The 18,006-nt window shown below is 33.5% G+C and overlaps 1 protein-coding gene across 4 annotated transcripts in view; it reads left to right on the top strand.

Moving 5' to 3' along the window:
- BAZ1A (bromodomain adjacent to zinc finger domain 1A) overlaps nucleotides 1–18,006 on the top strand; it is an 82,217-nt gene that overhangs the window by 25,543 nt on the left and 38,668 nt on the right. For all 4 annotated transcript variants that reach the window (XM_039885648.1, XM_039885646.1, XM_039885649.1 and 1 more), the window contains 4 exons: nucleotides 9,754–9,897; nucleotides 12,756–12,857; nucleotides 14,602–14,689; nucleotides 17,246–17,380. In XM_039885648.1, the coding sequence (XP_039741582.1) occupies nucleotides 9,754–9,897; nucleotides 12,756–12,857; nucleotides 14,602–14,689; nucleotides 17,246–17,380 (469 nt within the window). The remainder of the gene's footprint in view (nucleotides 1–9,753; nucleotides 9,898–12,755; nucleotides 12,858–14,601; nucleotides 14,690–17,245; nucleotides 17,381–18,006) is intronic.

The following is an 18,006-nucleotide window of genomic DNA, read 5'->3' as shown; positions in this document are numbered from 1 at the left end:
CCTTTTTAGTCAGCCCTTGTCCCTACCTCCTATCCTCTGGCGATCACTAATCTGTTTTTTGTCCTTATAATTTTGCCCCTTCCAGAATATAAATATAAATAGAATCTTGGGTCTATTTCTAGACTCTCTTCTCTTCCATTTATCTGTATGGCTATTCTTTTGCCAATACTACAATGTCATTATTTACTGTAGCTTTTAGTAATATATATAGTACACATTACTTTTATCTTTTATTGATTTTACCTGTAATGTAAAATGAGTGCTTTTAATTGGAATTAATAATTTCCGAATATTTATCATTAGCATTTTTAATTAAACTTTCTGTTTTGAAATAACTGTAGGTTAACATGCAGTTGTAAAATAATGTAGAATTTCCCCTATTGATACTATCTTGCAAAATTGTAGTACAATATCACAAACCGGATATTGACATTGATAAGGTCATGACACACAACATTTCTATCACTACAAGGATCCCCCATGTTGCTTTTTTGTAGCCACACCCACAAATCATAGTTTGTTAAACTTATTTTCCTTCTTCAGATTTTCAGCTTCCTGAAACAAATGTGATTTGAAATCTGTATTGCCAATGGCAAGGTAACTTTTAAGTTTGAAAATGTTATTCAGCTTTTATTGTCTGAATTGAAGAATACAGTACTCTCAGTATAAGTTTAACATAGACAAAATATTTATAAATTGATCAGTGGTTAATAAAAGTATCTAGTAGTATACCTAATAGATTGCTTATTGCTTTTTCCTTAATAGCTGGGATTTGACTTGGGTGCATATAATAGAAAAAATTTTAGTAACATAAACAAAATAGAAATTTCTCTCTCATGTAAAATTAAGTACAGAAGTTGTAGGGTGAGGTTGGGCATGCAGGTCCACAAAGTTGTCAGGAACTCAGGCTTTTTCCTGGTTTTTTTTGCTCCATCATCCCAAGATTGTGACCATTGTTTTCTTTGTTTAGGATGACAGCGAGATAGAAGAAAGGCAAGAAGCCTGCTTCTCTTCCTGTATCCATCCTTTACATTGAAGCCTATTTAAATGTTCTAAAATATTATTATCATGTTGAAAACAAAAGGTCACTTTCTGCTAAATTTATTTTATTTAATGTTTTTTCTCTGATTTTTGTACATTGGTTTTACCTCCTCACAAGATTATCGTCTCTTTTAAAAAAATTTTTTTTTTCAATTACAGTTGACATTACAATATTACATTAGTTTCAGGTGCACCACACAGCGATCATATATTTATATAACTTATAAAGTGATCACCCTAATAAATCTAATACCCATCAGACATCATACATAGTTATTACAATATTATTGACTATATTCCTTATGCTGTGCTTTATATTCCCATGACTATTTTGTAACTATCAATTTGTACTTCTTAAGTCCTTCCCTTTTTTTCACCCATCCCTCCAACCCCCCGCCCATCTGGCAATCATCAGATGTTTTCTGTTATCTATGAGTTTCTCTTGTTTATTCACTTATTTTGTTTTTTAGATTCCACAGATAAGTGAAATCATATGTCTTTCTCTGTCTGACTTATTTCACCTAGCATAATACCCTCTAGGTCCCTCCATGTTGTTGCAGATGGCAAGATTGCATTCTTTTTTATGGCCGAGTACTATTCCATTGTATATATGAATCACTTCTTTATCCATTCATTTATTGATGGACACTTTGGTTGTTTCCGTATCTTGGCTATTGTAAATAATGCTGCAATAAACATATGGATGCATATTGTCTTTTCAAGTTAGTGTTTTAGGTTACTTCAGATAAATACCCAAAAGTGAAATTATTGGGCTCTTCTTTGTCTCGTTATAGCCTTTGCGTAAGTATTACTACCCCAGATTTTTTATTTGCTTCCTTTTTTATGAAATATATTTTTCCATCCCTTTACTTTCAGTCTATGTGTGTCTTTTGATCTCAAGTGAGTCTCTTGTAGGCAGCATATGTAAGGGTCTTGTTTTCTTATCCATTCAGCCACTCTGTCTTTTGATTGGAGCATTTAATTCATTTACATTTAAAGTAATTCTTGATAGATACGTATTTATTGCCCTTTTATTAGTTGTATTTTTTCCCAGCTTTATTGAAATAGATAATTAGTTGCTCATATTGTACGATTCAATGAGTTTTTTTCAATTATAATTGTCGTACAATAATAGTTTCAGTTGTACAGCATAGTATTTAGAGATCTGTATAACTCACAAAGTGATCACCACACTAAATCTAGTACCCTTCCTCCCCCTTATATATTTATTACAACATTGTTGACTATTTTCCTTGTGCTACACTTTATATCTCCATAACTGTTTTGTAACTATCCATTTGTACTGCTTAATCCCTTTGCCCTTTTTCACCGTCTCCCCAAACCCCCTCCCGTCTAGTAGCCCTCAAAATATTCTCTTTATCTATGAATTTGTTACTCATATTTTTGATCTTTTCTTTTTCTTATGGAAGTCCATTGAACATTTCTTGTAATACATTGGTTTGGTGGTGCTGAACTCCCTTAGCTTTTTCTTGTCTGGGAAGCTCTTTATGTCCTTAAATTCTAAATGAAAGTTTTGTCAGGTAGAGTAATCTTGTTTTAGTTCCTTGCTTTTCATCACTTTGAATATTTCCTGCCATTTCCTTCTGACCGGCCAAGTTTCTGTTGAGAAATCAGCCGACAGTCTTATGGGTGCTCCCTTGTAGGTTACTAACTGCTTTCTCTTGCTGCTTTTAAGTTTTTCTTTTTGTCTTTAACCTTTGGCATTTTAATTATGATGTGTCTTGGTGTGGGCCTCTTTGGGTTCATCTTGTTTGGAACTCTGCGTGTCCTGGGCTTGTATGTTTATTTCCTTCTCTAGGTTAGGGAAGTTTTTTATCATTATTTTTTCAGATAGGTTTTCAATTCCTAGCTTTCTCCCTTCTCCTTCCGGTACCCCTATGATGCACATGTTGGCACATTTGATGTTGTCCCAGAGGTCTCTTAAACCATCCTCATTTTTTTTTTAGATTGTTTTCTTTTTGCTGTCCTCATTGGGTGTTTTCTGCAACTTTACCTTCCAAAACACCGATTTTATCTTCTACTTCACCTAATCTACTGTTGACTCCCTCTAACATATTCTTCATTTCAGTTATTATAGTCTTCATTTCAGACTGGTTCTTTTTTGTTTTCTATCTCCATTTTTATGTTTCCCATCTCTTTGTTGAAGTTCTCACTGAGATCTTTGAGCATCTTTATAACCAGTGTTTTGAACTCTGCATCTGGTAGAATGCTTGACTCCATTTAGTTTAGTTCTTTTCTGGAGCTTTATTCTTTTTTGTTGTTTGGGAAATGTTTGGCTCCTCATTTTAGCTGCTTCGCTGTGTTGGTTTTTATGTAGTAGGTAGAGCTGCTATGTCTCTGGGTCTTGGTAGAGTGGCCTTATATAGTAGATATTCTGTGGGGCCCAGTGGCATAGTCTCCCTGGTCACCTGAGCCAGGTGCTTCAGGTGTGTCCCTTGAATGGGTTGTGTGTTCCCTTCTGTTGTAGTTGAGCCTTTATTGCTGTTGGCACATCAATGAGAGGGATTGATTCTCTGGCTGATTGGTTGTGAGGACTGATCGGTGACTATAATAGAGGAGCTGTTGTGCGAGGGCTGACCTGACAGAATAGGATTTGCTTTAGGCCAACATAAAGCTGAGCCCACAAACACTTTGCATAACTATTAATTTGAACACACTAGTTGGAATTTTAAAGTATTTTGATAAAGCTTTAACTCAAATTAATTTGGTTGATACTTTAGCCAAACTAACTCATGATGGCTTTAAGATAATAATTTTGAGTACTAAAGAATTTTAACAGCATGCTGATAATATCCAGGTTTTTGAAACTTATTAGAATATGTAGGACTTAACCCATGTATCTTATATCTAGAATTGCTTTCTAATGATTTTTATTTTTACTATATATCTTCTAATAATGGATTCAATCTTTATTAAGAATCTAATGAATTTGTTATGATATTTAGGCTTATAACAGGTCAGATGCTAATTGGAAAAATAATAAGGCCTGGTTTTCTGGTTCATAAAAAGTCTTAGAACAGTTTAAAATGAAACATTTTTTAAGTTATTCTGATCAGTCTGCCTAGAAAGTGATGAGTTACAAACAAAGCAACCTTATCTGACCTCTTCCCCATTCACAAGTAATCAACATAATTTACAGTCTTGTTCAGGTAACAGACTTGACTGGTCTCGTTTCCTCCACTTAAAATGAAATTTCACATAACCTCCTTAATTTGAGTTTTTTAAACTCTAAACTTCAAATTAAGCAGGTTTATTCTGTTTCTACCTAAAAGAAATTATCCAAGCACAGCATTTTTAAATAAATGTTCTTGGCACCTGTATTTCAAGAAAATAAAGGTTAATGAGGCAACACAATGGAGCAGGTTGAAGTATGCCATAGATTCGATATATTCCATTTTGGGAGACCCACACAGAGAGAGGCAGTCTTCCATGTCAGGTAGGTCTCCCCAGGTTTCTAGTCTTCTTTCCTTTTACTGTTAATTGTTTATCTTCTACCCCAAATGCCTTGTAAAAATTCTGGACATATTTCAATTGTAGAATGTTTTATAATTTGCTTTTGCATTAATGAATTTGTACTTTGAGATAAAATGAACTATGACTGGTAAAACAAATGAGTGACTATTAAAACAAAAACAACTTTTTTGGATGGAGAGGTATATACCATTCCAGAATATTCTCATAAAAGGCTATTTCCTTATTTAGCTTGTCACTGTTACAGATTTATGGGTGACTTCTGCTGTGTCCTCATGCTGTGCTTGCTGCATTTCTACAGACTTGATTTCACTCTGAAATATGTTCAAGTTGTTAACACTTTGGGAGCTTCTTGACTGCCTAGGCTTAAAATTCTGAGATAGCTTTGGTTCAAGAAAGTGTTGCTGTTCCTCCTCAACTCCAGTAATCAAGTGCGAGGATTAGAAAGTATGAGCTTCAGAGTCAAAGTTTTGCCTGTACCATTAGTGGTTGTGTGAACATGAGCACCTGATTTAACTTCTCTGACTCTGAATTTCATCTTCTGGAAAATATGTAATTTGCAGAATTGATATGAGGAGATAAATATGCATAATTTATATAGTTATCTGGCACACAGGAACTCTAATAGTAAGGACCATCTTGATCATCAGCCTCCACTCTGTCCTCAAATAATGGAGCATTACTTTTAATTTATAAAGTTTCTATACTCTAAACTCACTAGCTAGGTCTTATTTTATGATTCTTTAACCTTTTTTATACTCTAGTCTTCTTTAGACTCCCTAGAACTGAGAAATCATAGCAAGTGGATTTGAAAATTTCTTTGGAAATTTTTTAGGTGTTGACATCCTGAATAGTTAACTGAAGTTTAGCTAAGCATCAATGAAAGGCCTAACCTTGATTAGATTAGCAAGAAATGGCTACCTGTGGTTTGGGTGTGGTACAAAATTAATAGTAGTATTGATAATAACTAGTATAATTTATATATACAACATTTATTACATTCTAGGCAATGTCCCTATGCCGTACTGCTTTCCTTCTCCCTTATTGGTTTTGTAAAGGAATTGCATTTCTGTCTGTTAATTTTCTGTTGGTTTTAAATGTTAGTTCTTAAATTATTCTAGCTCTGTGGGCCCCACTGAGGTCATAGAGTACTCCCTTCAAAGAACTGTCAAACCATTTTAGGCTCTGTGCCAACCATACTTGTGCCCAGAGTAGACCCATTTTCTTTGTTTTTCCCTCATGACCCCCTCGACCATCACCACTTAGGGGCACTCACCTGGTCTCTTCCAGTTAAAACATGTCTTTTTCTAACTTGAAGAACCTTGTCAAAGTTTCACTGAAAAGCTTTCTTCATCACCTCCTGGAACTCTGACCAATATGATCCCTGGATGTGATCCCTAGGCCCTTCGAAAGTGGGTCCATATGATTCCTTGCATATCTTTGTGCAGTTCATGTCACCAAATTACAGAACCTTTTTATCATTTAACGACATAATTACCTAAGAAGTTTTGATATGATTTCCTATAGTTGTTCCTCTTTAGAAACACTGGTTTAGTTTTATCAGCTAGTGGTAAAAGTCAACCTTCAATTCTTTTGACACTATTTCCGTTTGCTACCAATATAGGTTTGTTAACTGAACCTTCTTATGCTTTACTTTAGAACACACACAAAAAATTTCTTTTTAAAAAAATTGTGGTAAAATAAACATAAGATTTACCATTGTAATCTTTCTTAAGTGTACAATTCAGTGGCATTAAGTATATTTCACAGTGTTGTGTAACCATCACTACTATTTCCAGAACTTTTTCATCATCCCAAACAGAAACTCTATAGCTATTTAGCAATAATTGCCCATTTCTCCCACACTCCAGTACCTGGTAACCTTTGTTCTGCTTTCTGTTTGTGAATTTGCCTATTCTAGATACTTTATATAAGTGGATTCATACAATATTTGTTCTTTTGTGTTTGGCTTATTTCACTGAGCCTAATGTTTTCAAAGTTCATCTATGTTGCAGCATGTATCAGAATTTCATCCCTTTATAGCTGAATAATACTCCATGATATGTGTATATACCACATTTTGTTCATCCATTCACCTGTTGATAAACACTTGAGTCATTTTCACCTTTTGACTATTGTAAATAATGCTATCATGAACATTGGTGTACAGGTATCTGTTGAGTTCCTGTTTTAGTTCTTTTGGGTACATACCTAGAAGTGGAATTGCCAGATCATATGATAATTCTGTGTTTCATCTTCTTAGGAACCGCCATATTGGTTTCCATAGCAGCTGCACCATTTTAACATCAGGGTTGTGATTTCTCTACATTCTTGCTAACACTCGACATTTTCCATTTTTTGTTTTTTTTAATAATAACCATGTTAATGGGTACGAAGGTGGCAGTTTTGATTTTGCATCCCCTTATGACTAATGATGCTGAGCAATCTTTCTTTACATATTCTTATTGCCATTTTTATCTTTTGGGGAGAAATATCTATTCCGGTTCTTTGCCTGCTTTTGAATTGGATTGTTCGTTTTTTTTATTGAGTCATAAGAGTTCTTTACATGTTCTGCCATGTCTTTGTCTGATTTGTGTATCAGAGTAATGCTGACTTCATAGAATGAGTTAGGAAGTGTTTTCTCCTCTTCAGTTTTTTGGAAGATTTTGAGAAGATTTTTTAAATATTTGGTAGAATTCACCAGCTATCTAGTCCTAGGCTTTTCGCTGTTGGAAGATTTTTGATTACTGATTCAATCTCCTTGCTAGTTATAGATCTTTCCAGATTTTCTATTTCTTCTTGAGTCAGTTTTGGTAGTTTGTGTGTTTCTAAGAATTTGTCAATTTCCTCTAGGTTATCCAATTTGTTAGCATGCAATTGTCCATAGTATTTTCTTATAATCTTTTTTATTTCTGTAAAATCACTAGTAATGTCCCCACTTTCATTTCACATTTTAGTAATTCGAGTCTCCTTTTCTCTCAATTGTTTTTAAAAACATTGTAAAGGAACCATGTATGATTCTTTTAATTTAAGCTGTGTAAGTCTCAGAATGAGAGGAAATAAGTGAAGGAGGAAAGTACGCTGTTTTGAATGCTTAAAATTCACCCATATAATCTACATTTCATTGACTCTTAAGCGCTGGGGTGCTGTAGAACCAGTTGCTTTCTTCTATTTGGGTATAGTGCTAAGTTACTAGCAGGAAATCCATGGTCCTGATTTTCTCTGCGCCTGACAGCAATATTAGATATTATAGGGGATACTAAAGATGTTCTCACAAAGGAGAATACAAGCGTATGTTAAAGTGTACACTAATGAAAATAAGTACTATTTTCTTATAAAAATCCACCAGCTTCCCAAAATAAACCAGCTCTAAGTATACTGTTCGTCTTTCTGGAATTGTATGATTGTTTATTTTGCCTGGGACAAAAATTCATTTTGAAAAAAAAAAATTTGCAAAAGGCCAAATTAGCAGTTTATTGAATAAAAGGAAAGAAACAGCTAAACCTGAGATGGGCAAGGTGCAGTTAAGTCTGAGGAAGAATAGGAATAAGAGAACTGATTGCTTCTAATATTCGTTATCTTTCCTCTCTTCTCTCTTTGTAGGCTCTATCTTCTCTCACTGCATACTGGCCTGCTCCATGTGGCAGGAAACATGAGTGCCAGCACTACCAGAATTTTATGTCTTATAGAGTACATGACAGAAGAGGAACTGATTTTTACTTTCTAGATACCAGATTTTAAAATCACAGGGAAAATGTATTGGCTCAGCAAAAAAAGGAGTCCGCCCAATATCAACTAACTAATGGCCAGGGTCTTGTGGGATTATGACAGCTCTACCAATAGCTATATGGAGGAAGGCGGGGTGTGATAATAATGAAGTTCCTAGGAGAATGGGGCTGGTGAATAGACAGGCAATCTTATGAATGCCCACAATATATCAATACTTGTTTATAGCATGGAATGATTAAATGAATGGTACAGTGAGCTAATTGTCTAATCTTGAACCACTTTTTCTCTAGAGAATAAGGATTTACCCACTGGTGTGTATATATATGCTTAAAATATTCTGAGTTAATAAAACCTCCCCCTGGATTGTCTACGAGTTGTAGAGGTGCCATAGATATAATTCTAGCAATGTACATGCTTGCACATGCCCGCGCGTGCTCTGTCTCTCTCTTCCTCTCTCTCTCTTCCTCCTCCCTCCCGCCTCTACCCTGCTTTTACTCATACTGTCTTTAACAACTTGGGATATTGTTCACATATCATAAAATTCGCCCATTTAAAGTCTACAATTCAATGGTTTTAGTATATTCATAGAGTTGCACAACCATCACTACAAACTAATTTTAGAACATTTCTACACACCAAAAAGAAAGCCCTTGCACATTAGCAGACACTGATCATTGCTTCCCTCTCTCACCTTCTCCCCTTCCTCCAACTTCCTGACAACCACACATCTACTTTCTCTCTCTATGGATTTGCCTATTCTGGTTTTTCATATAAATGGAATCATATACTACAGTGGCCTTTTACATCTGGTTTCTTTGACTTAGCATAATGTTTTCAAGGTTTATCCATACTGTGGCATGTATCAGTATTTCATTTCTATTTTCTTGCTGAATAATATTCCATCGTATGGATATAGCACATTTTAATTATTTCAGTTGAAAATAATGGCACAGTAAAATGGAATCGAGGAATATTTCAGTTGTGATGAATGAGTCTGAAATTGCAACCCATAAAATCCAGAGCGAGGGGGCAAAGATAAGGAAAGCCAAAATAGGGGTAATAGAGTTAGTGAATAGGAAGCTTTTCAGAGATCAGAAATCACAACAAAATTTACAGTGAGAATAAAAATGGTTATTATCAGGAGAATTTCAGAATTTAAAATATTGGAGACTCGGAAAACTATAAGGCCCAATCTGTATAATGAGATATTGTGCCAGAATTTGATTTTCTAAGTAGTAACTTTAGTTAAGAATATAATTACCAAGAACCTTGATAAATCGACCTTTAAATAGTTTTGTGTTAATTTAAATTATAGCTAACCTTTGCTTAAATTGGATATTACAGATTTTTTCATTAAATCAGTTCCATCAATCATCCATAGTTTCTAGAAAACAGAATAGCTTTAAAGTTGTTCAAAGTAGACAGTTCTGAAATATTTGATTATAAAATGTCAGATGATTTACATTTTTAAATGTATTATTATTCTTTCAGGTTACAGTGTAGGATTTTGGAAGTCCTCCCTCCATCACATCAAAATGGTTTTGCTAATGGACATGTCAGTAGTGTAGATGGAGAAACTATTATCATCAGTGATAGTGATGATTCAGAAACACAGAACAGTTCTTTTCAAAATGGGTAAGTTTTATTAATTTTTAAAATGTATATCAGATTGACTAATGCTATCCCATTGAAACAATTTTTCTTGAATCCCCCCTTCATCCTTTCTAGTTTTACTGTGGTATACTATTCATCTAAACCAGGAGTCACCAACCCCCAGGCTGCAGACCTGTACTGGTCCCTGGCCTGTTAGGAACCTGGCCACACAGCAGGAGATGAGCACCAGGCTAACGTGCAAAGCTTCATCTGTATTTGCAGCCTCTCCCCAACACTAGCATCACCGCCTCAGCTCCACCTCAGGTCATCAGACATTAGATTCTCATAGGAGCATTGTTTCCTATGGGGACCACTGATCTCAATAATGTGGTTCAGCAACACGTGTTAGAGTTTGCAAAATTGAAACTTTGCTAGTTAGTTAACTCTAGTCAGCAGCTTAAGAGCAATTAAAGCACACCTCATTCAATTACACTTACACATTCCACTTTTGTTTACTTGGGGAAATTCGTTCTGTACTTTAAGTACTATACTTACGCACTTTATAGTGCATATGGTAAAGAAACTCTAATCTTCTGAAATTGAGTCAGTTGAGTCAGCCGATTGCTCTTGGAGAAAAATCACACAAACATGTAGATTGGCAGTGTCTGCAGTTAAATTTAAAATCTCAACTGAGTCCTCAACTGATTAAAAGTCCATTTACATGTTTTAACTCAGCTCCCTCCTCTGTTCTCCACAACTGCCTAAATCTTTACTGCTCCATTCTGTTCCCTCTGTGCCTTTTAGGCATCTCAGACTTAACAATACGTTCTCCAGCCTGTCTTGTGTGTCTGTCTTCCCTATTTTCATTGAACAGTACCATAATATTCAAATAAGAAACCTGCTGCCATTCTTAACTACTTTTAACTCCTTTGCACCTGAAATACTAGTAACTATCAAGTTCTATCCCTCAGAACCTTGTAATTTAAGTTCTCATTTTGTCTGACTTGAACAGTTGTAATTAGAATTTGAGCATTTACTATGTCCAGGCACTGTGCTAAGTGTTGGATATGCATATTTGTTAGCTCTATAAGAGTACTGTTATTTTTATTTAACAAGAATCTGAGCCTTAGAAAGATTAATTGGCTTTGCAAGAGGTCATCTAGCTAGTACATTGCCTGACAAAAAAAAATGATGTGGGGTAAACGAATGAAGCATGACATGGTCCTATATAATAAGTCTTTTAATACATCTCATGTTACCTTGAGTTGCTTTTATTAAGCACAAAAAGAAATTAATAGATAACTTGTGTGTGTCATTGAATGCAGAGTGTGGGATGCAGAATGTATGTCCTTTAGCAGCTCTGACAGTAGTTCATGTGTTTTTTTAGACTATATCAAAGATCACAGCCCTTAAATGAAGTTAGTTATATATTAGATGAGTCTTGAATTGTTAAATGCAGATTTTTGTATATAAAAGTAATCAGTCATAATTTCCAGGCTATATAGGCTGTGCCTTAACTCTTGAATATAGGTACTTGGAATAGACTCTTGATAAAGGAAAAGTGAATAAGCTGGTCAGGTGCTTTATTTATAGATATTTTTAACCTGTGTATGATTCTTCAAGACTCTGAGCCTTCACTATACATCAACATCATAAAATGCCTAGTTGTTTATAGATTGCTATATCCTGAGATACCAGGAAGGGTAAAACATAGTCATCTTTGGACCTTATTCTGTTGTTTCTATTAATTCTCTAATTTAGGTGAGTAATATATTTACTTTTAGGTTTGCTCCCTGCCAACAAAACAACAAAACATAATCTAGATTTCCTTATGTTTTAGTAGGTGGGCTAAAGGGAAAGGGAATGGAACAATTCTTTATTGGGCATTTCCCATGAGTTAAACTGTAACAGCACTCATGTATGTTGTCTTACGGTCATATTCTTATATCATTGAGGAGAAATAGAAGTTCGGAGTTGGAAATTTTGCTCAGCATCAGAGTTCGTAATATCTGCAAGACATACAAAGACAGCGTATTTAGAATTAAGCCTAGGTGCTCAAAATGATCAACATTCTGTGGGAGTGTGTGTGTTAAAACATACATAATATTTGCCATTTGAACCATTTTAAGTGTACAATTTAGTGGCATTAATTATAATCACAGTTTTGTACAACTATCACCACTATTTTCAAAACTTTTTCATCACCCCAAATAGAAACTCTGTACCCATTAAGTAATAATTCCTCATTTCCTCCTCCCCCTGTCCTCTAGTAACCTTTAATCTGCTTTCTGTCTCTATGAATTTACCTATTTTAGATATTTCATATAAGTGGAATCATATAATATCTTTTTGTGTCTGGCTTATTCCAGTTATATAATTTTTCAAGGTACATCCATGTTGTAACATGTTGAACTTCATAACAGAATGAATGAATGAATGCATCTTTAAAGGGAAGAAAAAATGAGAAGTTTGTGGGAGCAGAGATTAAATGTATAGCCTCTTTGAGAATTCTTAAAACAGGGTAAACTACATTATCTCCACTTTTGCTCTTGGGTTACACAGCTATGAAGAAGAAATTTTAAAGGCAAATCCAAAAGCTGTTTATTTGTTTACATATTTATGTAACCTAAACTGGGTACTCTGTGCTTATTCATCTCTTGTTAGTTTCTTCACCCAAGAAAAATTTATCAAATGAGTAATTAAAGTACCAACGTAACATAAAATAGTACTTTGTACTATTTTGGCTAATAGAATGGTGAGAAATATCAGTAACTTATAAAATCCTAGTTAAAATAAAAATGTATTATATTCTGTTGTATGTTCTTAGAAACTAGATTTCCATTTAAAATCTCATCTTTCCAAAAAAATTATTAACTGATTTATGTCTTTGCTCTTTTTAGGAAGAAAAGAGATGCAGTTGACCCCTTATTATTCAAGTACAAGGTGCAACCCACTAAAAAAGAATTGTATGAGTGTGCTATTGTTAAAGCAACACAAATCAGGTAAAACTCAGTGCCTTTGCTGGTTTAAAGTAGTGTAATTATGTTGGATTAAGAAGATTTGATGTAGAACACATGGTAGTGTTGCAAGTGATTGCTTTCCTTTTTAAAATAAATATACGTTTATATGATCATAGACTGATAAAGTGAATTGTAATAGGCTCCATGAACCCTTTGTTTAGATTAGCAACTAACCCCTAATAGTCTTCACATCTAAGAAATTAAGAAGGATTCTATTTATGAAGTACTTCTCATGAGAGAATTCAGTTTTCAAAGCTGAGAAATCTGATGGTGCTTACAGATATGTCACATTTGTGATATTTTATTCATTAGACACAAACATCCGATCAGTCTCTTCTCATTCCTTAAGAAAGTTAAATAATAAAAAATGAATATTCCCTTTGAGGCCTAATCAAAAGAGAGAGGGTAGTGCGTAGTTACTATTTCAAAGAACAGGCTCTAGGTTACATAGATATATTTTAGGAAAAGCCCTATTTTTGCCTATTGAGGTTAGGCTCTTAGTTATTTGAAAGTAAGTTGACATTATCAGCTAACAACTTGCCACATAGGAAATGCAAGTCAATCTTGCATTTAGTTTGATAGAAAATATTTTTACTTATTCTCTCATCCTGTTGCCCCGTATATACTCGTGTGTCCAAAGAAAAGGGATAATATAAGTATTACATACATTACTGAGTTGAATATATTACTTTCTGTAACTATATGGATGTGTGTGTAGTTTTTTGGGGGCCCATCATTAATTTAAGATCTCTGGAACATTCTACATTTTATTATATGTTGAAAAATAGTATTCCTAGGATAATGCTCACAGATTACTCAAAGTTTTGAATTTGTTCAGTTTATGGGCTAATGAATAGCATAGTTGAGACTACCGATATTTTCCTTATTCAAAGTTGAGTTTTGTCTTTTTTTTTTGCTTTTAGCGTAAGATATATATAATGTAATTCCCTATTTAATATTTTTCATTTTCTGCCTTTTGACTTATACTTTAACTTAAATATAATTCTGCTAGATCTTGGTTACAGTCTTAGTTCATTTTTTTTTTTACTAATTGGTGAGCCAAAGAATTATAAGATAAGAAAGCTATACTTGATAATAGAAGACTTAATTGACTTACAGCTCTTTGGTAGCATCAAAAGGTAGTACTGTTCCTATAAGCAAGACTTGATATGATAGAATAGCATTGACAGGTAGAACTTTCTGCAGTGATGGAAATATTATATGTGTGCTGTTGAGTGGCTACTGTGGCTATTGATCACTTGAAATGTGGCTAGTAATAGTGAGGAACTGAACTTTTAATTTTATTTATTAAAAAAACCACATGTGGCTAGCAGAGGCCGTATAAGACAATACAATTCTCAAGGGCTAGAATATTCAGTAGTCAAGAGATAATTACCTTCTTGTCAGCTGCTACATGGTGCTGGGACATAGCAGTAAACTAGAATCCTTTCATGTAGTCCTTCTTACAGTCTAGGAAAAGAATATACATTTTTGGGAGGGCCACTACTTAAAAACTCTTATATTGTTTATTCACTCATAGAAGTAGGTCTTATAACATTCTACATATACACTTTAGTATGAAGATTCTTGTTACTTCTGTATTAGAAAATGAAATGTTCTTTTCCTAGGCTTGAAATTGAGGTTATGAATTTACAGAGATTATGTAGTTTGGATTGAATTCTTTGATACTAGTACTTTACTTTTTCTCCTCCTTTTTCCCCTTTAGCCGGAGAAAACACCTACTTTCTCGTGATAAACTAAAGCTTTTTCTGAAGCAACACTGTGAACCACAAGATGGAGTCATTAAAATTAAGGTAATTAGAACAAAGAAATTATTTGTTAGAAAGAAGAAAAAAAGAATTGGGTATTGGTATAAAGTTGTAACATTGCAGAAATGTTATTTCAAAGTTGGTTGAAAATTGCTCTTTATTGAGAGCCAATTTTTAGTAACTTTCTTTATTTATTGTATTAAATACCGTTTTCACAATTTCTAGAATTGCTAGGTGGTGCTGGTACTACCACTTTTTCTCCTTGTAAAAAGGGTCAATCATGTGAGAATAGATGGAAAACTTGAAAAAAGCAAAGTTGTGGGGGTGGGGCAACTATAATTTTCTAATAGTGGGGTTCTGGCTCACAAAAATAGGTACAAAGAACAATGTTAAAATATATCCTATGAGATAGGAGAGCAATATGTATAATAAAAAGAACATCAGAGACTAATACTAAGCAGATAGATTATATTTTTTTCATAACCATTAAGAGGGGGAAAAGTCAAGTTTAGACCACTCACATTCTACATTGAGTAAAAAGTTAAAAGGTAAAACTAATTCTTAAAAATAAGAAATATTTAACTCACATTGGGAGAAATGTTAATCTTAGTAAAAAAGTAGTAGAATGGGTTAGAAAGATGTATGCATGTTTCAGAAATCAGCTATTGTATGTTTAAGATTGGTGCATTTCATTATATGTAAATGTTATATCAAAAGAAAAGAAATGTAGGTTTCAAATGTTATAAGTTTCAAGGGCAAGTGCTGGAGGAAAAATACTTCCAGTAAATATAATGAGGAGTTCAGGTCAATTAAAAAAACTTAAGCACCCAAGTAGAAATACAGACAACTAGACTTGATCAAAATTCACAGTGGATGAAATATAAAAATTCGAAAACATAAATAGAATCATCTGAAATAATTTTTTTAAATGCGAACGTATTTATTTGTCTCGATAAGAAGAGAATGCTTAAATTATGTTTTATCTATAGATAAATTGAATATCAGATAACCACGTAAAATGATGCTTACAAAAAGTTAATGATTTCGATACTTGTGGTGAATTGCACTTGGTGCCTGGCACTTGGTAGTTAATTAATATATGTATGAAAAGTTGTATATGTGTATATCATAAATAGCCACTTGGCCAATTTCCTGTAATTGACAAATATCTCTTACACCAGTGAACAAAAACCCAGTTAGGAAAAAGTGGTGAAGGACATCAGCAGTTACTCACCAAGGAAAATAATCAATAAACATGAAAAGAAGTTCAACTTTACTTAATAAATAAATGAAAATTAAGGGACAGGAAACATTTTTTTTCTTAGAGTGTAATGAAAGATCGTTAGTGGACATCTGGTGCAAGCACATGGGCACTTCCTCCCCCCACAAAAAAAAACAGTTTCATGCCCAATGTGCTGAGTGTAGTCTATTGTTAGGAGTACCTCCAAGTACACAAAGATGTGGATATTTGTATGTATTGTGTGTTGTGTGAATAAGGAACCTTGACAGTGAATTTATTAAAGCCTATTTTGACCTTTTTTGAGTGTGTATATTTGAGAAGAAACCACTCATGTTCTTTATATTCATGCTTAAAAGGGCAATTCTCTATATTCAGGGGTTATGTGGGATAGTAGATGACCATTTTAATGGAATTTATGTAAAATCTTAATAGATTCTTGATTTATTATGATGGCCAGAAGTGATTGAATTTTAAATATTAAGAACTATGTTCTACTAAAAATGAAAATATACAGAAAATTGAAATCCCAGTAGAAGTAGTCCTATTTTGTTAATAATTTAAAATTATGTATCGTTTTCTTATGTATGTCCTGAAGATATTTCTGTAAATGGCACATGTTTTCTTTGAGAGAAAGAATGATGATCCTGACCATTAGACCCAAAAAAACTTTCAGAATTGCTAATCAAAAATAAAAAGTCTAGCGTTGAATGAACATGGATAATAAAAGATGAACAAGTTCTGAATACAAAGTAAAAGCAGAGAAACTCTTTTGAATTTAGCAGTTATTCTAGAACCATACCAATAAAAATGAGGTTGATTTCTCTGAAAAATTCTGAGTTGAAACTTTATAGGAATTTGTCAACATTTCTGCTTTTATCCAGACCAACTTTAAAATTTGATACGTAAAAATATTTAAGTTATCACCCCAAAGCGGGGTGAAAAATCTAAATGTTCAGTAGTTTGGATATGGTTAAGAAAATTCATCGGTAAATGCACTGGGTTTTAATGTTAATATATAGATTATTTATTTACATAGAAAATCTCATACAAAATTAGGGAAAAGCAAAGCAAACAAAAAAATATTGTACAAACTTAATTTTGAAATAGTTTATAATTCAAGAAACTGTTAAAACACTCGAGTATTTTATGGTGAAGTAATTTTTTGAATTCTGGTTTTCCTTCTGGTAAAGCTGATTAATTATGTTTTTTAGAAGGATCGAGTAGACTAAGTAAAACGTATATTATTACACAATAACACAAGAAAATCTAATGTTTTTAACAGCAGTCTTATGACATGTTAGAGCATATCTATACATGGTTTACTAATGTGTTATTATTGTACCCTATCTTTTTTTATGAAGGCATCATCTCTTTCAACATATAAAATAGCAGAACAAGATTTTTCTTATTTCTTCCCTGATGATCCACCTACCTTTATCTTCAGTCCTTCTAACAGAAGAAGAGGGAGACCTCCCAAACGAGGATCTATTAGTCAGGTACGTAAAGAATAGGTGAAAACTACCTTGTAAGCTCTTAATAACTATTCAAAATCAAGAACGGTGTTTGGCTCCCCCACCTCCATAGCCTGTAGGAAGGAACACATTCCTTCACACACAAAAAAAATACGTGTACTATATGGTGATAACTGCTCAGCACTGAGGCTTATAGAAGTTTCAAGTGTGAATTAGACATGGCTCTAATGCCAGGGAGATTTTATACCACAGTGGAAGCAAGCATATAAGCCATTAGTAAAATGTAAATCAGGATGAAATAAAGAAATAAATTATGATATTTAAAATATGAAATAAGAAGATCACATTAAGCATGTTAGAGACATTATTTGCACAAGAAATAAAATAAAAATAAACTTGTGACATGGTTTAGCATTGGCCACGAGGATATTCTAACTGGTCTTTTCTCTACCTCTTATATATTTAATGTCTACACCATCTAGTTTAAAAGGTACCCCGGGAGATTTTTTTGGTTTCTAATGCATATTTTTAAGTCTCTCTTTATATGTTATCAGTTGTTTTTATGAGAGGTTTTTGTACTAATTTGTAGAGCTATAGAATTAATTCATATTCTGAATTGTTGCTGTGATTAGAGTTAATAAAAGTTTGGT

Source organism: Pteropus medius, unplaced genomic scaffold, assembly GCF_902729225.1.
Source record: "Pteropus medius unplaced genomic scaffold, Ma_sr-lr_union100, whole genome shotgun sequence".
Lineage (NCBI taxonomy): Eukaryota > Metazoa > Chordata > Mammalia > Chiroptera > Pteropodidae > Pteropus > Pteropus medius.
This window is presented reverse-complemented; position numbering and strand designations above follow the sequence as displayed.